The 23748-nt window shown below is 44.5% G+C and overlaps 1 protein-coding gene across 1 annotated transcript; it reads left to right on the top strand.

Annotated features, from left to right (window-relative positions):
• Positions 1–1395: 1395 nt before the first annotated feature.
• On the top strand, positions 1396–22041 carry TMPRSS3 (transmembrane serine protease 3). Its single transcript, XM_054514021.1, has 13 exons — positions 1396–1413; positions 2764–2908; positions 4461–4571; positions 6085–6201; positions 7622–7745; positions 9203–9328; positions 10002–10045; positions 11994–12159; positions 14428–14597; positions 15959–16054; positions 17191–17333; positions 18461–18613; positions 22021–22041. Exons 1-13 carry the CDS (start codon positions 1396–1398, stop codon positions 22039–22041), a joined length of 1434 nt encoding a protein of 477 aa, XP_054369996.1.
• The last annotated feature ends 1707 nt before the right edge of the window (positions 22042–23748 follow it).

Below are 23748 nucleotides of genomic sequence, written 5' to 3'. Positions count from 1 at the left end.
GTTTTTAATTAATGGCCAATCACAGCTCAGCTGGCTCGGACTCTCTGGTCAGTCACAAGATTTTATCATTCCTTTCCTTTCTATTCCTTTCAAGCCTTCTGATGAAATCCTTTCTTCTATTCTTTTAGTATAGTTTTAATATAATGTATATAATAAAATAATAAATCAGCCTTCTGAAACATGGAGTCAACATTCTCATCTCTTCCCTCTTCCTGGGACCCCTGTGAACACCACCACAAATGTACATTTCCATTTTCTAAATCCCAGAGTACTCCTGAGTTGATCCTTCAGCAATGTGAGAGGCTGCTTTTTCACAAACCTTCTGTATGCACATGGCGAAGGCTAAACCCAGTGAAGGAGGAGCAAGGTGAGTCTGTGAGATCAGAGATGAAGAGATGAAGTCTCAGGGCTTTAGCTGGTCAGAGTGACCTCGAGATACGTTAGAAAGTCTCTTTTTCCAGCCCGGCGCTCGAAGAATTCTTCATTTCTTGGTCTCAAGGTTGTTTATTGTTCCTTAGCTATAAAATTCTTTCTCCTGTCCTGCCAAGGTCCGCTCAGCAGGACAGTCCAGGCACTCTGCCTGCCCCCAGGGCAGTGTTATCTTTTTATACTAAAAACTACATTTATAATATTTACAATTACTCTCCTATACCTATCACCTATGTTAGACAGTGAGCTTCTACTCAAAACTAATCCAAAAGTGCCAACATCACAGCAGAAGATGGAGGCCAAGAAGAAGAAGGAGAAAGGCTGGACACACCCAGATCCCTCCATCTTGCCTCCTGAACTCTCATTCTAAAAACCCCAAAAATCTACTTTTTCACCCTGTGATAAATTCACTATCATTCTACTTAAACTGTCGTGGCTTGCAGATCTTCATCTAAAGTTGGTAATTTGCTCCATGGGTCATAATCAAAACCACAGGTGTTTTGGGCTCTGTGCCGGGGTCTCTGAGCCCCTAGCAGGGGTCTTGGGAGTCCAGGACAGCCAGAGGGGATGTCCTGAGTTCTGACAATGAAGAGAAGAGATGAAGAGATGAAGTCCTGGGGCTGCTGCTCCCTGCCACCCCCAGCTCCTGGTGTTCAGCGCCCTCGCTTTTGGCAGAGGATGAGCGAGCGCTCATGGGGCTCCTTTGCTAAGGGTTTATGGGAAGGTTTGCAGATCCCACAGTGTTGCCTGGCGTTTTTCAGCTAATTAAACAGCATGCTGAATTTTTATCTGCCCCTTTCCGTAGCCATGCCATCCAGGGCCACCCGATACCCCTCTCCAGGTTGGGTTACACGGCTGCGGCCCTGATGCCGCACGCAGCGGCCAGCTGGAAACCCTCCCCGAGCAGAGAGGCTCAGCAAACTCTGAGTTTGATAATGAAGAAGGAAAACAGTTTTGCTTTTAACTATGACTTCTCAGGAAGAGGTGAGTGAAGATTTGGGAGCATGTGATAGCCAGGAGTCCCGCCCGAACTCTTTCTGGGCCTTGCACAGCCTCTGGATAAGCGAAATGTCAGTGTTTGGCTTGCATGTAATTTGGTTCAGAGTGCAGTTTTGTTTCCTGATGGGCAAATTATGCACCAGCTAGAAGGCTTTTTTGCTTTTAATATTTAACAATCATGCTGGCAGATTCTCTACAAAGTTTAATTTATGTTCAATTAAATGTAGGTGAAATTTTACCAAATGAAAGATATAAAGGAAATTAAATGAAAGAAATAATGAAATAAACCTTTATTGCTGAAAGGTGAAAAAATACTCCAGGATATTTTCCATTATAGATATATCACAGATAGAACATGTATTCTTTGCCAAAAATGTGTTACTGTCAGCATTTTATGGGACTGACTCTGCAAGCATGATGCTTTTACAGCTTACCAGCTCCACTGCCTTTAACAAACCTGGACCTATTTCAATCACTCTGAGATCAAAAATCTGATTCTTTTTGCCATTGTGCAGAATCAGAGTCGGAAATTAGCATTTCAAATCTATTTGCCCCAAATTCTAGTGTAGCTAACTTTATTTTTTCCCCTGTATAGTAAGCCATCAAAACTTTACTGGAGTAAAATTTCCATGAATGAACATCCTGTCAGGTGCTGTGCTGGTGTCCTATGCATTTTAGGCTTTCTCTTGTTTCCTGTTGCAATTATAGAGCAGGAGATGGATTCACAGCCCAGTGTGAGTTATTAAAAGTAGCTCCAGTGCTTAGACAAATCTGAACAAAAATTAACCTGAGTTGTTTGCTGGTAAATTAATTGTAAGTGTTTCTCTCATGAAAATTAAGTACATAATGATGTATTGTGCCCAGCTCTGAAGTCCCCAACACAGGAAGGACCTGGACCTTGCTGGAGTGAATCCAGAGGAGGCCAGAGAGATGCTCAGAGGGCTGGAGCACCTTTGCTATGTGGAAAGGCTGAGAGAGTTGGTGTTGTTCATCCTGGAGAACAGAAGGCTCCAGACAGCCCTTGTTGTGCCCTTCCAGTACCCAAAGAGGGCTGCAAGAGGGTTTAGATGAGAAGAAATTCATGACTGTGACTGTGGTGAGGCCCTGGCAACAGAGAGCCCAGAGAATTTCTGGGTGCCCCATCCCTGGAAGTGTCCAAGGGCAGGTTGGACAGGGCTTGGAGCAGCCTGAGATAATGGAAGGTGTCCCTGTCCATGGCAGAGGATGGATGAACTTTAAGCTCCTTACAACCCAAACCATTCTGTGACTCTGTGACAACATTATAATGATTATTTTCTTTCTTCTTTCTTTTTTTTTCCTTTCCTGTTGAGCCAGGTTCAAGAGACAAATCCCACTACTGGAAGTCTTGAAATCATCTCCGTTACAGAAGATGAACCGCCAGTACCACAAATTCAGTTTACCTTCAAAAGATTCTTCTTCATACCACAAGCAAGAGTGGACCCGAGTGCAGATGGATCTGGTAGGGACAATCCAGAGCCCTTTGGGACTGTGGGACAATCCAGGCCTTTGCAATCCCAGTGTGGACCACTGTGTGCCAAGCTGTGCTTGCCCACCCAGAGGGAGCAATCGCACCGAGGAGGAGGAAACACAACCTCCCTCCCCCAGGTGTGAGGTTTGCCAGCTCAGTGATGTGATGACATCTTGTGTCCACTTGCACACACAAGCATTTTTCACAGCCAGATTGTTCACACAGAAGCAATCGTTTCCCCTCTCTTTCCAGACACATTTTTGAATGGTTTGTTTGAAATTTTGCCAGCCTGGAAAATGGTCCATTAAAAAACCTGAATATAGAATGCAGCAGCCCTGGAGGATTAGCATGTCTGTTTGCTGCTTCCCATTGGTTTCAAAATAACCATGGGTTCCAATAGAGACAGGCTGAGCTTCCAGAATGAAAATAGAGCTATTTAATTTTCTAGTCCATTAGCTGCTACAGCTGTCTAAGATTTTTGGCATACACCAGCTCCATTGCCAAAACCAGTTACTCAGCTGCTCCTGAGGGTCTGAGGAAGCTGGGCTTTACCTAGAGAGTCTCTAAGCCCTTGGAGACACTCCTTATCTTTGACTTATTGTACCTGCCAATCTCAATTATAAAGCCTGAGGAATGGGGAAGTGAAGAGCTGTATGAACGAAAATTAAAGACAAGGTTCTGTCAGTTCCTGTATGCACTCATGACCCAGCGGTGTTTGCTATTTCCCCACAGTTTGCCCTTTGTACATCAGAATACATTTGAGACAAGTGAATCACTCATTATTTTCAGCAGAATCTCTTGTTATCTTCCAGACTGGCAATGTCCCTAAGCAGAGGTCAGCTCTGGAGGTCAGTGGTTGGTAAACAGATCCAGCTCATGAAATGTATTCTGCAATAACTACTAATGTATATTTCAACTTTAGATGCAGCTTTTTGTACTTGAAAATTCAAGACTCAGCCTTGAGCCATCACTCAGTTCTCTTCTTGCATTTATAGCAAAACTTTGAACAAATCACTTTAGCTTTCAATAATTTTCAGTTAACCTTGCTTCCAAGTCCAAAGGGCCAGTGAATTTCCTCCTTCTTGTCTTGAACTTCTATTTATGAGCTACACACAGGTTTGATTGCAGGGACAGAACAGGTCTGATTTTCATTTTTACCCCAGGACTCAAGTTTTCAGCAGAGGTGCTCATATGCTTGAAAAGCTCCCAGTGTGATGTAGCCCATGAAAATGAGAGTTTGGAGCTCACATTGCTGATTGCATTGAGGACAGGCCAGGTGCTCTGCAGGGGCACAACTCAGACCCTCCCAAGGCAAATGCTCAAGGGATGTCTGAGAGCAGCAGCAGCCCCAAAGCACTTGGAAACCTCTCATTCCCTGAAAGAGCAAATCTAAATCCCTTCAGGTGAGGTCAGCTCATGAAGCATATCCAGGAGTTAGGGATGACATCTAGTTTAATGTTGGATAAACCTTTTTGATTGCCAGCTCAGCTGGTTTAACCTCACAGAAACTTTCTCACTGTTTTTTGGGATTTTTTTTTTCCAGGAGATATTGAACCACCTTCAATGTGCCATGCTCTTGTCTCCCTAAAATACTTCCCATATATCTGTGGTTTATTCCTTGCAGTAATCCTAGCAGTTGCCATTGGCCTGGGTGGTGAGTACCATTAGTTATTTATTAAGTTCTCACTTAGCCATTCAAATGCTTAATTTTTCATGAGCATTTTACTGAGAATGGAATTAAACTGCTACTGTGGCTTGTTTGTGGAAGTAAAAAATCTTGTTGAGGTGATGGCTTTAAATTTTATTTACATGTAGGGGTAAAATAGGTCTGGCATTCCTGGGAAGATTGGTGTAATATTTACAACACTGGGGAACCTGCAGCTTCAGGAAACCTTTCCCCAGTAAAATTTTATCAGCTCCCCTCAGGCACTGTGCTGAGTTTAGAAACTGGGGGCAAAAAGGCTCCTGTGGGTAGCCCACACTATATTTTTGTTCTGTAATTCACTCCTCTAAGTTTGCTTCCAAAGAATTAAAGAACTTTCCCCTATCGAAAACAACTTCTACAAAGGAAAAGAAAATGCAAAATGAGTTTAGTTGTGGCTGGGAAGTGTAATCTGCCCAGGTGCAGGGCTTGTTGTGTCTCCACACCTGGAGCAGGGAGCAGCTTGTGGGAGGTTGAGGCATTCCCCTGGGCGAGTGAGCACTGGATGTGTTTTCCAAGGGTCTCCCTAATTTCCTGCTCAGGGTCTGAGGCACCAGGCAGGAACTCATCCTCAAATGAAACTTAAACTGTGCAGAGGGAGCTGGGAAGGAGGCAGCACACACAGCAAGGCTGACTCCTCCTGCAAATCATTACTAATAAATGAGTTTTAGCAGCGCCAGGTAGCAGCCTCCAGGCTGTATTTCAAAAGTTCCTGGAGTACAGGCACCGGAACCCAGGAAATTCCTCTGGCTGCCCTGCAGGACTCGAGCCCCTGCCCAGGGGGCTCAGAGACCTTGGCACAGAGCCCAAGACCCCTGTGCCTTTGATTCAGCCCTTGGAACAAACAATTACCAACCTTGTATGAAGAATTACAAGTCAAGAGAGTTTAAGTAGAATGATAGTGAATGTATCATGCAGTGAAAAAGTAGATTTTTTGAGGTTTTTAGAATGGGGGTTCAGGGGGCAAGATGGAAGAATCTGGGCATGTCCAGCCTTTCTCCTTCTTCTTCTTGGCCTCCATCTTCTGCTGTGATGGTGGCACTTTTAGATTGGTTTAGAGTAGAAGCTCACTGTCTAACATAGGTGATAGGTATTGGAAAGCAATTGTAAATATTGTATATGTAGTTTTTAGTATAAAAAGATAACACTGCCCTGGGGGCAGGCAGAGTGCCTGGACTGTCTTGCTGAGTGGACCTTGGCAGGACAGGAGAAAGAATTTTATAGATAAGGAACAATAAACAACCTTGAGACTGAGAACTGAAGAGCTCTGACTCCTTCGACTGCCAGGCTGGGAAAAGAGACTTTCTAACATATCTCAGGGTCACTCTGACCAGCTAGAGAACCTGAGATACAGGAGCTGGCTTTTCCTTAGCAAGACTGAAATCTGGACAGATAATGGAATGCAGAAGTGTTAAATTAAAATCCAAGTGTGTTTTCATTGCTCTGTGTTCTTTATTCCTTTTAGTCCAGTACAACTGCATTGGGAAGTTTCGCTGTCGCTCGTCCTTTAAGTGTATCCAGAAATCAGCCAGGTGCAATGGTGTCTTCAACTGTAAAGAAGGGGAGGATGAGTACAGATGTGGTAATTTAATTTTGATTATAATTCCCTCCTACCTCCCCCTGTAGAACTGGCAAGTTATCAAGGAATGCTTGTTGTAAAGAGTTTGGGTGAGACAAGAAAGACAGAGACCAATGGAATATCTAAATCACCACTTCAGAGGAAGGTACTGAGGTACTGATTTGCAGTTTATGAAAAACCAAACTGCTTTTTAGATAAACGTGATGATTGCTGAGTATTGTTACTGCCATTTTTGATAATTTTCTCCATCAGAAGCCCAGATGCTTTTTGACTGCTCACATTTCCTCTGCCTGCAAGGTGTAACCCCACTGCCTTATGGTGTGTAAATACAGAATACACTGAATTCACTGGCACACCATTGTGCTGTGTCAGTTTTGAAGGCTGCAAAATCCTGGTGTTATCTTAAAGGATGTGGGAATGGGAGAAACCAGCCTTTTGTGCATTTGGTGCTGCAGAATTTGTTGCTTCATCTGTGAAGTGTATAACTTATTTCTGAGTTTCTCTCTGTAGTGGTTTTGGGAATCACAGGGATATTTAAAGGGTACTTCCCTGTCCTATGGAAGTGACTTCCCTCTGCTATGGAAGGTGACTGTGGTGTTCACACCCTCTGGAGGGAAAGGACTCTAATTTTAATAAACAGAATAAGTGGGTTTTAGCTCAGTGCACTTGTAATCCTGGCTCCTGTACCTACAGCCAAGGAGGCAGCACAGCTTTCCCTCTGTAGGAATGACAAGAACCACAAGGTTTTGGCCCCAGCTAACCCTGAACAATGTGTTCAGCATTTGGAGCGTTTTCCCCAGGGAGGCTTGAGGTATCAGTGGAGCCAGGAAAAGCCTCTGCTTTTCCTGTCTTCCTTTGCAATTCCATACCACTGGAATCATGGGCACATGGGAGAAAGCCCTGTTCAGCAGTGACCACATGCATGGCCCCCCTTCTCCCTCACAAATGTGCCCTTTCCCAGGTGCAGGACAGCTGGGCACAAGTGTCACCTCTCTGACACAGGAGGTGCTCACCACCTTCATCCCTTACCCTGACCATGGGTTTCCTCAGGGCAAAGCACCTGCAGCTCCAGCTCAGTGCAATCACCAAGACTTCCTTAAAGTTCACTGCAGGGCCAGGCAGCCCCACCTCCTGGATTTGAGCTGGCATTCCTATCAGCAAAGATTTTCTTCCCCTAGCTGTCCTAGCTCAGAGTACCTTATTTTAAGAAAGCAAAAAAAAAAAAAAAACAAGAAAAACCAAAAAAACCCAAAAGAAAACAAAGCACAGAAAAATTCTGTCAAAGAATCCAAATGATGAAAAAGATAAGTAGTGGCTCAGTGAGCCAGAAAACACAGACACCACAGCGGTGTGGTGTGCCTGTTGTGTGCCTGATGTTCATCTCCACAGCTCACTGAGGCTTTTCTTGTCCTGAATCCCAAAGTCAGGCTGAGTGGGAAGAGGGCAGTGCTGCAGGTGTTCACCCTGGGCTCCTGGCGCACCGTCTGCTCCGACGACTGGCGGGCAGAGTATGGCAACAGCACCTGCAAGCACCTGGGCTTCTCAAGGTAGGGACACCACGTGCCAGCAGCTTCATCTGGCATTTTGAACAAGCTCTGAGTCTTTCAGCCTTCCTAATGAAGCCTTGTGCTAGTTTGTGCCTTAAAAATGACTTAACAATCCACCTTTGTGAGTCACACGGCTGAGGAGATTTGAGGTGATGTACTTGTAGATGGCAAATACCTTTTATTACTGCTATAAATCCTGCAGGATGGCTAAATAGAATGGCTTGGCTAAGTCTTCCTGTGCGATGCAGGTGCCCAAATCCTATTTGTCACTCTAGTGGCCTGTCAGAGAGGCACTAATGTTTTGTGGAGATAAACAAAGCTCTACAACTTTATGAAAGCTGGTATGTTTATTACAGCGCTGGACGCATGTGGGAATCGTTCCCCTAAAATGACATGTGTACTTCTGGGGACTTCAGGTCTCTTTTTATCCTCTTCTCAAATCCATATGCATACAATTTCACAATAGGCTCATACATATTCATTTTTACTAATTTCACATGACATTTGCTGCTAGTTCTTCTTTATCAGAAAGAATTCTTAGGTCAGGTTGACCTGCTCTCACAGCTGTCTCTGTCTCTCTTTATCACCCTCTGTCCCGTCCCCCCCCTTATCTCTGTCTTTCACTGAAGCAGTTTCTCTGAGCCTAGGCTTTTTGCAGTCGGGCTAAATAGCCATGTTTTCTAACCACAGACTTAACCCAAAGATGTACATTTCACCTACATCAAAATGGATTTCTACTCTGGAGAATTTCTACTTTGTCTCACTAAGAATATATGAGCATTTTCCACTTCTTTTGCTTCCCCTATAGGTAAATTGTGTACACAATTCATGTCATGACATCTGGTAGGCTTTAAGGTCCACCTCATAATTAGAGAAGAACATGGCAAGGCAGTTCTTGCTGGCTTGATCCCATTCCTGAAAAAGCACCGTTTCTTTCACCAACTTTCACAAAACTGAGAAAGATTTGAAGTTGTGATTTGGCATGATGCTCTGTTACTTCTTACGATTTCTTTCATAGTTAGCAGTATAAAGTTTCTTTGAATAAATTCTTGTTGCCTTTAGGATAAAATACATCTCAGTTTTTCAACAAAGAAGAGAAGAAAAATTAAAAATTATTCATCCTCCCTGCTGCGAAACATAACTCTAGAAAAAGGAGACAATGAGCTTATAAGTGGCTTAGGAAATGTGCCAGCCACTCACAATGAAAAGCTTCGTTGTAATATTACAATTAAAATCTGTTTTCTCTGCCAGTTAAATACATCTCAGCACATGTGGCTTCCACACATGATTATGTCAAAAATACATGCACGTGGTAAGGAGCATAGGGGGAGGAAATAATTACTTTTGTCAAATGCCAGGATCTGATTATTGTGGTTTTCATTAGCAGAACTGGTGAATTATTTAAGCAGGTTGCTGCAATGCTGTCTGGGGAAGCTGTGTTTATGGTTTATTTGCAGTTATGTGAGTTCAGGTGATCTGCCCGTGGATGCAGTTGAAAAACAGTTCCAAAGACATTTTGTGTCCCTCAGCCACTGGTTCTCAGCTGATCAAGTGACATCCCTGCACAATGCCACCAACCTCAGGTATGCCTCAGCTGCTTCAGGAAGGCACTAATCAATAGAAGGGGAATTACTGATAGTTTGGGATTGTTGCTGTTTTTTCAGGTACTTTCTAAGTGTTTGGTGGTGTTACACATGCTGGACTGAGGTTCAGCAGCATCTTGCTGGAATATAAACTAAGAGTCTGATCCAGGACTCATTTAAAATCAACAAAGGCTTTCAAATTAGCTGTTTGAGATGACTGTTTGTCCCATGATGCCATTTTCACAAATGGATAGGCACCAGGCACTTCTGTTTTTCCATTATGAAGCAGTTTGTTTCAGTTTGCAGATCCTTATACATTTCTCAGTGGGTTTATGAACCCTTTATGGTCCATTTACTCCTCCTGACAAATGCTGGGTTTTTTTAGTTACCTTCCAGCGAGAAGGGAGCAATGAATCCAAGGAGACTTCAGATCTTCCCTGGTGGAAGAGTGAACCCCTCCTCAGCAGGGCAGCACGTGGTCCTGATGGTGGCCAAGCTCCCAACTTCAGAATTCCAGTTAAAGGCCCTGATTAGATTGGATGAGTTCATGCCTTTGTACCTCTTTCAATATATGAGTTACTTAAATTTGTGTGCACGGGAAAATGATATAATATTGAAAAAACCCAAGGGATTTGTGAATTGGGACTAATGCTGCATTGTCTTCTCATCTCAGGGAGGAATGCACTTCTGGCAATGTGATCATCTTAAAGTGTTTGGGTAAGAATGAGAAAAAGTGAAAATAAAAGCAGAAACTCTCCTTTATCCACTGCATGGCAAGACTTGAGAGCAGCTGTGTACTCAGGGCATATTATACTATCAGCTTATCACACCAAAAAAAAAATTGTATTTTTATGTAAAATTTGAAAGAATTTCAGAAAGTGAAAATAGGCTGGGAGGGCAGATTGGGAGCATCAGACAGCAGGAGCATTGCAGTGAGAATCCAGCAGGAAGTGTATATTTAAGGACTGTGTGTTGAGTCCATGGACTCACACCATAATTCCAAGTCCTTGGCATCTTGGCAGGAAAAGGGAAATTCTGCCTTAATGGAATTCCCATCCCACACCTCTCCATGCCACCTAGTTCTCAAATTGGGATACAAAAAATCAAAATACAACAGCAAAATCACCATGAGGGAAGAGGAGATGCTTGAGCCTGCCTGTGTGGGACCCTGAGGATGAAGGAGGGCAGAGCAGGGGGGTTTTACAGCTCAGCTGTGTGGTGTTTGCTGGGTGTCCAGGACAAAGAAGGAATTGAGAATCTGACTCCATGTTCTTAGAAGGCTATTATATTATATTATATTATATTATATTATATTATATTATATTATATTATATTATATTATATTATTATATTATATTATTATACTAAAACTATGCTAAAGAGTAGAGAAAGAATACAGACAGAAGGCTTAACAAGAATGATTATGAAAAACTCGTGACTGACTCCTCAGAGTCTGACACAGCTGATGGTGATTGGTCATTAAGTAAAAACAATTCACATGAAACCAATCAAACAATGACCAGTTGGTAAACAATCTCCAGACCACATTCCAAAGCAGCAAAACTCAGGAGTAGCAAATGAGATAATATTGTTTTTTCTCTGAGGTTTCTCATCTTCCCAGGAGAAGTAATACTGGCAAAGGGATTTTTCAGAAAATATGACAGTGACACAGCTGAGCACTGCACCTGCAGGGAAGGAGAGACATGGACCCCACAAACCCCAGACCATGAGTGACCTGCAGGGATGGGAGGGAGGAGGAGAAACCCTTGGGATGTGGCCATGGGGATGGAGTGGGGATGCTCCAGCTGCAGAGACCTCCCACCCTCAGCAAGGCTGGGATGAAGTTTAATAAGTCTAAGTGCCGAGTTCTACATTTTGGCCACAAAAATCCCCTACAACGTTACAAGCTGGGGGCGGTGTGGCTGGACAGTGTTCAGGCAAGAAGGGACCTGGGGGTGCTGGTCGACAGCCGGCTGAATATGAGCTGGCAGTGAGCCTTGGTGGCCAAGAAGGCCAATGGCATCCTGGCCTGCATTGGGAATTGTGTGGCCAGCAGGAGCAGGGAGGTCATCCTTGCCCTGCACTGGGCACTGGTGAGGCTGTACCTTGAGTGCTGTGCCCTGTTCTGGTCCCTCACTTCAGGAAGGATGTGGAGATGCTTGAGCACATCCAGAGGAGGCAACAAGGCTGGTGAGGGGCTTGAACACAAGCCTTGTGAGGAACGTTTGAAGGAGCTGGGGTTGTTTTGCCTAGAGAAGAGAAGGCTTAGAGGTGACCTTACTGCTCTCTACACCTTCCTGAAGGGAGGCTGCAGACAGGTGGGGTTGGTCTCTTCCACCAGGCAGCACTGACAGAACCAGAGGACACAGCCTCCAGCTACGTCAGGGAAGGTAGAGGTTGGATATCAGGAAAAAATTTTTCACCAAAAGAATAATAAAGTACTGGAATGCTCTTCCCAGGGAGGTGGTAGAATCACCATCTCTGGATGTGTTTAAGAAAAGACTGGACATGGCACTGGTTGAGGTGTTAGGGCATGGGTTGGACTCATCTTAGAGGTCTCTTCCAACCTCATTATTCTGTGCTTCTGTGGTTGTGAGAGGGGCTGAATGTGACCCAAACCAGGGCTGTGTTTCCTCTCTGCACTGTAACCTTTGCTCCCTGGCAGCGTGTGGCACTCGGGCCAGCTACGGGCCGCGCATCGTGGGGGGCAACGCGTCGTCACCGCGGCAGTGGCCGTGGCAGGTCAGCCTGCAGTTCCAGGGCCACCACCTGTGCGGGGGCTCGGTCATCACCCCCCTCTGGATCCTCACAGCCGCCCACTGCGTCTATGAGTGAGTGCCCAAACCCCCCTGCCCAAACCCCCCTGCTTGGGGGACACTCGGATTGATTTTCAAAATAACCTGCAGGACGCGCAGCCTCATCCGGGGCCGATGCCGTGCGGTTTTGGCTTTTATGGTTTTCATGAGTTTGTAATCCTGTAATTCTTCAGTGTGTAACTCTAAGCTCCATTAGTAGAGTATTAAGTATTTAGTATTATGTGTTAGCTGCTGCTTTCCCATTTTGGTCAGACAACAGAATTCCTCTCTAGGCCTGGGAATCAAGGACTCCTCACTGTCTTGAGTACCAAGAAATGTAAACAAAAGTGAGGTGGGGGAGAGCAAACTTGGAGTAAATGGCTTCATTACCTGAAGCTGTAATTGGAAGATTAACCCCTGTGAGAAACGATACTCACTTCCAAAATTTTTAAAGGTTTATTAAAACCTTATCAAAAATACAACAGAAGACTGAATAGAGAAAAATAATATGGGGCAGGGAGCAGAGGATCTTTCCCACCATGTGCTCACCCACACAAGGGAGGTTTTTCCTTTTAACCCTTTAGCCCCTCCCAAAGTTCTGTCCATCAACTCCTTCTTTGCTGTCCAGTGCTGGAGTTTGGTTCCTTAAATCTTGATTGGATGTCAGGTGCTGCCATAGTAACAAACTGCCCCCCCCCAAATGTCCCAAACCCAGGCCACCCCATAATAACAACACAAGGGGGGATAAAACATAACTATAAATCTATAAAACTTCTCTGAACATATATACATGATATTTACCTTTTAATTGTGAGAGTCAACCATTGCATTACTCATCTATCACACCCCCAATATGCAAATGGACCAAACTTATAAAAGTGTGAAAACCCATGACCCATCATCCATTTTGAGTATAGCCCCTGGAGGGGCTTTGTCTGCCCTAAGTGTACCTAATGCCCCTTCAATAAATATAACTATTTTTTATTCTCTTAATTTTTTTCTGCTATCTGTTTTAAGGTAGTCCCCAAAAGGCATCATAACATTTAAGCTGTTCCTCTCTTTTTGCATGAGTATTGAAAAAAACTTCCCCAAGAAGTGATCTAAACTCAGGACCCCAGTTTCCAGATGTCCTGGCCACTCCCAGCTCCCTGGGAAAACATCTTAAAACAAGATTTAAGTGCTAGATTTTAGGTATCCCAACCTGCAATTTCTGTAAATTGCATGTACAGAATTTGTATTTGGCTTCTCTGATCCAGTGGAGCTCCAAAATAAATTACAGGATTCTTTTCAAGTTGACAGGATCAATCAGTGATTATTAGTCTTTTGTGCTGTGTTTTGTGCCCTTTGCCACTTACTCACTGCTCCTTTCTATGCAGCTGAAGAGGTCTTCAGGTGGGAAATAGATGCTAAATAGTTATTTAAACCCTGTGTAATTACAAACATATTTATAATGAGCTGTCTGGTTTTGCAGTCCTGTTTGATGCTAATAGTGCAGAGGCACCTCTTGCTCTCACAAACTCCTGGCCACTTTCACCAAAGACATTTAGACAGCTAAAATGGGATTTGTCTGCCCACTTTTAAGCACCTACAACATGGAGGCCTTCTTCTGAGTAAGTTCTTGTAGGATGCTTTTATACCCAGGAGAGAGAAGAGATAGGATAGACAAACCCCACTCCTAGTTCCTATTTAGAGCCCTGTGTTGCCATAAAAATAATTACTTAGGAATTCAGCATTTTAGAACCTTTGTCCTTGACTTTGTCACCCCAACCCAGTTGGTTGTGGAGTGTTTGAAGGGTGATGGGGATGGGAGCTGGCAACACAACCCCTATCCCTGGAGCCTTTTCCCAGGGGAGTGAGGCCAAAAAGAGAGGAGCTGCTCATGTGCTGGAGGCTGAAGGATGTGCCAGCTCGTGGACTGGGGCAGAAACACCTTCCAGAGGGAAAGCTTCTCCTTGAAAACACCTTGCCACAAGCTGCTGAGGCCTGGCTGAGTGCAGGTGTGCCAGGCAGCAGCTGTGGGGTCTCACAGGAGCACACACAGCTGGGCTGATGGAAAACTCTCAGATATTTCTAGGAAGATCCATATAATTGCCCTGATAATGTGCCAGTGACCCAGTGTCTTACTAAAATTAGTTTTTCATTTTTAAAAATTAGATGCGAAACATGGCCATTATTAATAGAGAGGTAAGCCAGCACAGCAGACTGGAGTTATTTGCCTGTTGTATGTGTAAGCTCAGGGGACAATTAGAAAAACCTGAGGGTTTTTCTGGAGGTCTGACCCTCTCTTCTACCTCTTTGTTCCAGCCTGTACCTGCCGAGCTCATGGAGTGTCCAGGTTGGTTTTGTGACTCAGCAGGACACCAAGGCTCACCCACACTCAGTGGAAAAAATCATTTACCACCGGAATTATAAACCCAAGACCATGGGGAATGACATAGCCCTGATGAAACTGGCAGCACCTCTTGCTCTCAATGGTAATTTATCTCTGTGAGCTTTCACTTGACTTTCCCACCTCCCCAGCTAAAACATCCCTGTCCACACAGGACCAGCAGAAACCCCCCAGCCTCAGTGTGAGCATCTCCTCTGTGCTCCATATCCAGGCATGGACAGCAACAACGTGCTGCAAAATGTTCCCAGTGCACTCTGGTATTGATTTACTGCAGGCATTTATTAATAGGCAAACATTAACTTTATTCTTTCTAAGTATTCTTCCTATCTAAAATAAACACCCTGCCTCATTCTGCTTGGAGGTCACAGAGATTTTTATCATGTCCTTTCCATGAGTGCCGGGGGATCCAGAAGTGTCCAAAGCTGAAAATCAAGCTTGAATTTCAAAGAGAAGAGAAGGCAATTTGAATATAATGATTATTTAAATGAAAACTACTTTTATTTTCTTGATAGGATGCTACCTGCAGTTGATACAATGAGTTGAATAATATGTAATAATATTGTATGAATTGAAATACCTGCCAATACCTCCTAATCACTGTGAGCTGGCTGTAAAGGGGAGCTGGTGCTCTTTGACACATCTTGGCAGTCATTTTCTAAATCAATTCTCTTGTAATGGTTTAAAATTTCACTTTTAATGAAAATTAATCTAGGTTTTGTTCTGTTTTGTCTCATATTTCTGTTGATTTCTTTTGCTCATTACTTGGGAATAAGAAATATTAAGGGATATTTAAGGAATAGTAGGAAGGAATAGTAAGGAATAGTAGTGTCTCTGCACCTGAGCACAATCCCACTGTATCCCATGCTGGGGGCTTGATGCCTTGAGCTGGGATCACTGCACTGTGCAGAACAGAACCCCTGGGGGCTGCCCAGTTGTATTTTGTATTTTCCCTCCCTTTCCTGAGCACCCATTTGTCCCTGCAAGCATCAAGCTCTGATTTTACCCCATGAAATTCCACGTCCCAGAGCACAGAGGCACCAAAACTCTGTGAGCTGATGGGTGGGAAGCAAAGAATCCAAGAATTTTTCTGCCCTCTCAGGGATGTGCACACCCAGCTCCTTGTCTCACCCCAGGGCCTCTGATCTGCCCTTCTTTTTGCTCATTCTTCAATTTATTGACCTGCTGAGACCTCCTTGTGTTGCTTCATACCCAAAACTCACTGGGGCTACCGTGGGTGTTGTCTCAAACCCTCAGTGTTGCCCACAAGACAAAAAACCTCAGAAAACTGCCAGGCTATTTATGTGGGGAGTGGGTGGTGTTCATCACAAGTTCATTGCAAGCCAAATCTTCAAGTTTTTCTGAGACATATAAACTTTTTTTTTTGCTAAATTTTGATTATCTTCTCTCTCTCTCTCTTTTTTTTTCCTTTTTTTTTTTCATAAATAGGTCACATTGAGCCAATCTGTCTGCCCAATTTTGGTGAACATTTCCCAGCAGGGAAAATGTGCTGGGTATCAGGATGGGGAGCAACTGTGGAAGGAGGTATTTTAAATTGCCTGCTGATGATTTCACTACATGCACACATCTTACATGCAGTAAATACAGGATTTGGTTGGGGCACTGTTTAACACTAAATTTTCTGGAATATCTGGAGGGGGAAAGAAGACATATTACTAAATTTTATGCACAAACTGTACTGCAAAAGTGTTGTGCAAACTCTTATCACAAGGAATGGATGGGCATTCTCTGAAACAGTTGAAAATGACACACATAAAATGTCCCAAGTGTTGTACCCAGCCTCAGTCAAACAGGGCTGTGCCCTTTAGAACTCCAAGCATAGGAAGCACAGCATGAATGCAAGAATTAACCATCCTTTTTTTTTTTTTTAGAGAAAGGATATGTGTATTTTAAAGCAGGCTGGGTAGAAATTGGATAAAACAAAATCAAAAAGAAAAGGGAATTTTTTTTTTACCATGACTCATGGGTCATGTTAATCAATAATATAAACTGAACCACCTTCACGTGAAAATGGGTGAATTGTCACCCATTAATTGTTTTTTATCACTCTTCATTCGTGTCACTGAACGTGTTCCTGTTGTTCAGAGAACAGGAACAGAACATTACCTGACCCACAGATAACAGCCAAAGGTGGGGAGAAAATGAAAGCAAGGTTTGCCACATTAAAAAAAAAAACAGCCCTAAATTGACAATAGGCAGTGTGCAAATACTCCCCTTTGTAGAAAGGATCTGTTCAGGCTGTGAATGAAATAAAATAAATATTTATAAAGTAAATCAGATGTTTGCAGATGATTTGTTGACTAACAGAACAGGCGATAAATTCGGAACATGTTTTGGCACTAGTATTGAACACAATGTTCAACAAGCTTTTTGGTTTATTAGTGTAATTAATTGTCTAGTTTGAAGTGGCAACACACAATGTCCAGATTTTATTGTTATTTTATACACTGTGATAATCCCCATCTCTGCAGAATGGATAATTGCTGTGTTCTGTAAATGATGAGACACCAAGTTGCCTTACTTTTGTCTTTCCATTTAACCACGTTTCTTTCATCCTTCCTTGCCAATTCTTTGTATATAAAACATTCTCTGTTTATAAATGGAGATTATTTTCAAGGGCAGGAAGGTTTTTACTGTTTTTTTCTGGTTTTTTTTAACAGGTGACACATCTGACACCATGAATTATGCAGGTGTTCCTCTGATTTCCAATGCAATTTGCAATCACAGGGATGTCTACGGTGGGATCATAACTTCTTCAATGCTTTGTGCTGGTTTCCTAAAGGGAGGGGTGGACACCTGCCAGGTATGGAAGTTTCCAAACTGCAACTGTGCTCATTGGAAATGGAAAAACATGAGTGATAAGTTATCAGAAGGCACTCCCAGGCTTTTCTTGGGCAAACATTTGGGTTTGTGCCATTTATTCTGCTCACCACAATTATCAATCACTGACCGTGTGCATTCACACGCTACAATTTCCTTTTTATACTTCTTCTCTGGACTTTATCTGATACTTCTGAAGCCAAATTTGCTTAAGACATATTTTGCTGCATGTGCTGCAGCACGGTGCCATCCTTTCTCTGCCTTGGCTGTGACCTCTGCTCTGCACTGAATTGCACTTCCCTGCACTGTGAGCAGCTCCAGAGACCTGCAAGGTGCAGAAAGCCCATGGTGAAAAGCAGCCAGATCGGGCTGGGCAGGAATTCCTCGTGGAAGATGTCCCTGTTCCAAGCAGGAGGCTTGGATCTACACATACTTCAATGTCCCTTCCAACCCAAACCTGTCAATGATTCTGTGAACTTCATGTTTCCAGATTTGCTCCATACCAATCACACTTGGGACAAAAAAAAAGCAAAGGCAGTGTGTGCCTAAATCTGCATTTCATCTCTTTTTTGCACATAACCCCCCCAAAAAGGCACTTGGAACCAGGAGAGCTGCCCAAAGGCAGCGTGTTCAACGCACAGCTCCACGTGACAGGAGGAGCCCTGCTCACCAGTGGGAATGCTTGTTCCAAATTCCCTTTTTTCCAGTTGTTGTTCTGGCTCTGATTATTGTAGGGCAGCAAAGAAGAAATGGGAAGTTTTCAGTACTTGGATGTGAGTTCATTGAGCTGAATCTGCCTAGCAAAGTGCCTGGGAAGGGCTGGAGAAGCAGGCAGGAGCAGGCAGGGGAGGAGGTCAAATGGGAGCTTGGTGTTGCAACCTTGGGCTAAGCTCAGCTCAATAGCCAGGAGCCAGGGAAAGAAAAATATGATCTCATTCATGTCTCAAAAGTCTCCAAGCCCTCCCGTAAGGTGCTTTTCCCAGGATCCAGAACAAAGCAGGAACAAGAGATTTTGAATTACTGGACTATGTCTCTCCCCCTGCCTCCCCAAACACACAATTCCCTCCTTTTCTAGGACACTGACATTTGTTTTAATTCTTTTTCCCTCAGGGAGACAGTGGGGGTCCTTTAGCATGTGAAGATATGAGTGTCTGGAAGCTGGTGGGCACCACCAGCTTTGGAGTGGGCTGTGCAGAGAAGAACAAGCCAGGGGTCTACAGCAGAACCACCTCCTTCCTGGACTGGATCCACGAGCAGATGGAGGTCTGGGCTTGCCCTGCTTGTCACCCCTGCTTGTCACTTTGTGCCACACGGGGTTTGGCCCATATTTGTCAGAGCTGAGCTGTGTTGTATGGACATTGAGATTGGAGGGGGTGTTTGGGGACTGGGGCTGGGGCAGAGCAGGGTGCTGGGGTTTGGTGAGGGGCTGGGGGCACCCCACAGGGGTAGAGAGGAGAGGCCAGCACATCCAAGGGGTGGGAATCATAGGGAAGGGGGGCTGGAGCAGAACAGGGAGCAGGGAGGTGTGGAAGGGCTGGGTCAGGAGATGGGGACCAGGAAACCATTGGGGAATATATAATGTACAGTTCTGGTGGCCTCAAAATAGGAAAGGCATGGGAATGTTGGAGCAAGTCCAGAGAAGGGACACAACATTGATAAGAGGACTGCAGCACCTCCACAAAGAAGACAGGCTGGGAAAGCTGTGGCTGTTCAGCCTGAGGAAGAGGAGGTTGTATGGAGACCTCAGAGCACCTTCCAGAGTCTGAAGGGGCTGCAGGGAAGCTGGAGAAGGACACCTTGTCAGGAACTGCAGTGACAGGACAAGGAGTGATGGGTATGAACAGAAAGAGGGGAAATTGAGGTTAGACAGGAAGAAATTCTTTACTGTGAGGGTGGGGAGGCCCTGAGGTAATGGATGCCCCATCCCTGGCAGTGTCCCAGGCCAGGCTGGATAAGGCCTGGAGCAGCCTGAAATAGCAGGAGATGTCCCTGCCCGAGGTAGGGGAGGTTGGGATGAGCTGATCTTAGAGGTCCCTTCCAATCCTCACCATTCTGTGATTCTGTGACTTGGTTTGAAGCCCTGGGGCTTCTCCAGAGGAGCCTGGGGAGTGGAAGCTGAGTGGGCCGAAGAGGGAACACGGTGTTGGCTGGAAGGAGAGCAGAGCCAGGGAAGTGAGGGGACACTGCAGCCACCTTCAGCTGACCCAAGGGTGGCCCAGTGTCAGGGTTCAGGCAGCTGAGCACAGACAGGCACTGTGCTCCTGCTGGGGCTCCATTGCCCGGGCAGGGCCATCCAGAGCCATTCCAAAGATCCCAGGCTGTCCTGCCAGGCTCACAGGTGCTCCTGAAGAAGGCAAGGACCTGCAGCTCACCCTGGGTTGCATCCCCATAGGGATGGCTCAGATACCCTACATGGCTCAGGTGGTGCCAAGGGCACTCAGACCCTTCAAGTGGCACTAGACAGGGTGTGGTATTTTCTGAGACCCCCAATGAAAGGAGGAAATGATGAATCCGACTCCATGCTCTTAGAAGGCTAATTTATTATTTTATGTTACTATATTATATTAAAGAATACTATACTAAACTATACTAAAGAATACAGAAAGGATACAGACAGAAGGATAAAAGATACTAATGAAAAACTCGTGTCTCTCTCCTCCAGAGTCTGACACAGCTTGGCTGTGATTGGCTGTGACCGTGTTCACAGGGGGTCTTAGGATGAGGGAAGAGACGAGAATGTTGACTCCATGTTTCAGAAGGCTGATTTATTATTTTATGATATATATTATATTAAAACCATACTAAAAGAATAGAAGAAAGGATTTCATCAGAAGGCTAGCTAAGAATAGAGTAGGAAGGAATGATTACAAAGGCTTGTGGCTCAGCTCTCTGTCCGAGCTAGCTGAGCTGTGATTGGCCATTAATTAGAAACAACCCCATGAGACCAATCCCAGATGCACCTGTTGCATTCCACAGCAGCAGATAACCATTGTTTACATTTTGTTCCTGAGGCCTCTCAGCTTCTCAGGAGGAAAAATCCTAAAGAAAAGATTTTTCATAAAAGGTGTCTGTGACAATTGGCCAATAAGTAAAAACAATTCACATGTTGGATAAACAATCTCAAACCACATTCCAAAGCAGAAAAACACAGGAGAAGCAAATCAGATAATTATTGTTTTCCTTTTTCTCTGAGGCTTCTCAGCTTCCCAGGAGAGAAATCCTGGGCAAGGGGATTTTTCCAGAAAATATGACAGTGACAGACAGGGCAAGTGCAAGGCAGGAGAACCCTCCTCCAGCTCCCTGGGAGGGTTCTGCACAGGTAGAGTGCTGTGCACAGGCTTTTCATTGTGATTTTCCTGTCTTTGTGGCAAAGCCACAGAGTGTGCATCCCTTCCTGCTGCAGCTTTGCCCTGGCAGGCAGAGCTGCTGCTCCCACACCCAGCCTGGGGGGAGTACATGGGGATTATGCAGGGATAGCAATGGTGCCATCCCAGCAGCAGCAACCCAGCAATGCAGGCACCTGCTGAAACCACCCCCGTGGCCACCTCGCTTGTGAAGTATGTGAGACTCCCTCCTCAAACCAAACTGCCAATATCAAACATTCACAGACAAGCAAATGCCCAAAATAAGGTGATGTGTGCAATTTCAGCTCAGCCCACCTCTGAATGCTGGATGACACACGCTGTTTTCACAACTTGTATTGCACATGATGATTTGTGCTATCACAAGCCTATCTGTCACTCAAAGGAAAGAGGAAAACAGAATACTTCTGAGTCTTCAAGACCTGTAATATTACTTGATTTTATTCCCCCTGAATATATCACTGTGATTTATTTGCTTATACAAACACTTCAGATTAAGAGCTCATATCACATGAAATTACAGATCTCCGTTATAAAGCAATCAAAGGAGAAAAAAAGTGCAGCAAAATCTTTGTTGAGCCAAGTGCTAAAATCCTGGAATTTTTCAGAGGGACATCCTTCAGATGTAAGTTTATCCCCTTAGAAAGGATTTTCAGGTGCAGCATGGAAACTTGGACACTTTTTAATGGACTTTAAAGCAAACCTAAAGAAATTAGAACTAGTGTACCTTTAGAAGTGGGGCCAAGGAAATGGGTTGTACCTGGCAGAGCTGTACTGGGGCACAGCCCAGATCAAACTGGAGCAGAGCAGCTTTGGGGTGACCTAATTGCAGCCTTCCAGTGCCTGAGGGAGCCTGAAAGATGGAGAGAGACTTTGACAAGGGCCTGGAGTGACAGGACAAGGGACAATGGCTTCAAACCAACAGATAGTAGGTTTAAATTAGATGTTAGGATATAAATTCTTCCCTGTGAGAGTGGGCAGGCCCTGGCATAGGGTGCCCAGAGCAGCTCTGGCTGCCCCTGGATCCCTGGAAGTGTCCAAGGCCAGGTTGGACATTGGGGCTTGGAGCAACCTGGGATAGTGGAAGGTGTCCCAGCCCATGGCAGGGGGGTTGGAATGAGATGATCTTTAAGGTCTCTTCCCACCCAAGCCATTCCATGTTTCTATGATCCTGCTGGCAGGACCAGCTCCAGCAGCCCCTCAGTCCCCTTGGAGACCTGAGTGCAGTGGGAAAAGCCTTCCAGAGCTCAGTGGGTGCCAACACCAGCCTTTGCAAGAGATGCATAAATGTGTTTTTCTTTCCCCCAGAGAGAAGAACTGCAGACCTGAGGGGAGTGGCCCTGCTCTGGGCTCCTGAAAACCCACACCACACTCCAGCCCTGCAGAAGGACCCAGCCCATTCTTCTGGTCACCTGCTCTGAGCTCTGGACCTTCACAGAGCACCTTTCACCGTTTCTTTTTGTGACTGGCAACTGCACGTGACGCAAACTGTTGCACATTCCGCCTGGTTTGGGTGCAAGAAGCAGATGGATGATCAGCATGTGTGTTTGCTGTCAGCTACAGATTTTCCACAGAGAGAAAAAGCTAAGATTGATAACCCTGAATGCTGTCACAATAAAGTTTTGCAGACAAAGACTAGAATAACTATAGATCAGGTTGCTCGCTGTTGTTTTAGTATTTACCTTCCAAGTACCCGACTGCAAAAATACCATTTTCCTGAAAGCATTCATATAGGTCCACAAAGAGTTCTGTGCTCTTGTTGCTCTTGTTGCTCTTGTTGCACAGGCAGCAGCAGCTTCCTTTGGATCCAAAAGCAAGCAGGAAGCAGAAGGTTGGCACTTTTGACAAGTATGTTCAACTCTTAGAAAAAATAGTCTCTGAATTCAAATGTATTATCATGTCGCTGCGAACAAAGTTCATAAAAATCAAATACTTCTGTGTTTTCCTGCAGTAAATAGCTCTGAAATGAGCAACAGGTTGTAACTTGACTGGAAAGTTCTGAGATTACAGAATTTAAATGGAAGAGAAGCTTCTTTATGCCCTGCTTTCCCTCCTTTTCTCTGTTAATGGGGCAATACAGATCCCACACCCTCTGTCCCTCTTAGTGACATCAGTGTGTGGATGGACTGATGCCAGCCAGACAAAGGACAAAATATCAGAAATGCTGCTGTGGTTTCCTGATTTCCATTTTAATGCAACAGTCTCAGCTATTTTTAGGCTGGAAAATGCCTGATGGTTTGACACTTGCCCTTTGTAAAACTCCCAGGGTGAAAGTTGTCAATTTCTGAATTGATCGCCGGGGATGGCGTGGGCTGAATAATGGATAATATTGTCAGAGCTTTCCAATATCAGCCAAAATTAATCTTATCATCTGATCAGGTGCTGGTGATCTGCTTGAGATGTGGTTTTGGATGCAGCCTGTGTGCTTCTCAATCAGTATTTGATCACCATTGCTGCAAGAAAGCGCCAGCAGAATCAGCACTGAATTTTTGCTGCAATGTCAAATCCAGGAGAAAACAGCAAACCCACATGGACTGCCAGCCTCCACTCTGTTCTGTGGATACAAACCTTGATATCACAGGACACTGCTCCAAACCCTTTCACCCTGACTGAAGAAACTGCAGTGCAATGGAAACAGCACTTCCCAAGCCTGCATGTTGTTAAAAAGAAAGGGAATGATTATTGCAAAGCTGACACCAAAACTGGAATTAATTTCAACTGACAGAAGCATGACAGAGCTACAACAAAGTATGTTGAACCCTTGTGTAGCTGAGACATTTTCAGAAGAGTTTTCATGTTTATTGCTTGTTATAATGACATTTTCACAGCCTAACATGGCTGATATTTTAGTAGTATCAGCAGTCTGGAGATGAGGGTGCTGCTCTTGGAGCTGACAGTGTTGTTATTTCATATTTCTGAAAGGACCCCTGAAAATTCCTTTTGAACTCTTCTGTTTCTATAAAAAGGCTGTATGATATGTATCCATTGTGGTCTGCTTTTGTATTAAAGAGAAACCCAGTGTAAACTGTGGAAAGC

Source organism: Molothrus ater, chromosome 2 (assembly GCF_012460135.2).
Source record: "Molothrus ater isolate BHLD 08-10-18 breed brown headed cowbird chromosome 2, BPBGC_Mater_1.1, whole genome shotgun sequence".
Taxonomy (NCBI): Eukaryota; Metazoa; Chordata; class Aves; order Passeriformes; family Icteridae; genus Molothrus; species Molothrus ater.
This window is presented reverse-complemented; position numbering and strand designations above follow the sequence as displayed.

Bases quoted from the DNA above. Each gene is read 5' to 3' on its own strand.
- TMPRSS3 (XM_054514021.1), top strand. The intron at 6,202-7,621 runs GTAATTTAATTT...TGAATCCCAAAG, and splicing joins GGAGGATGAGTACAGATGTG to TCAGGCTGAGTGGGAAGAGG. The intron at 12,160-14,427 runs GTGAGTGCCCAA...TCTTTGTTCCAG, and splicing joins GCCGCCCACTGCGTCTATGA to CCTGTACCTGCCGAGCTCAT.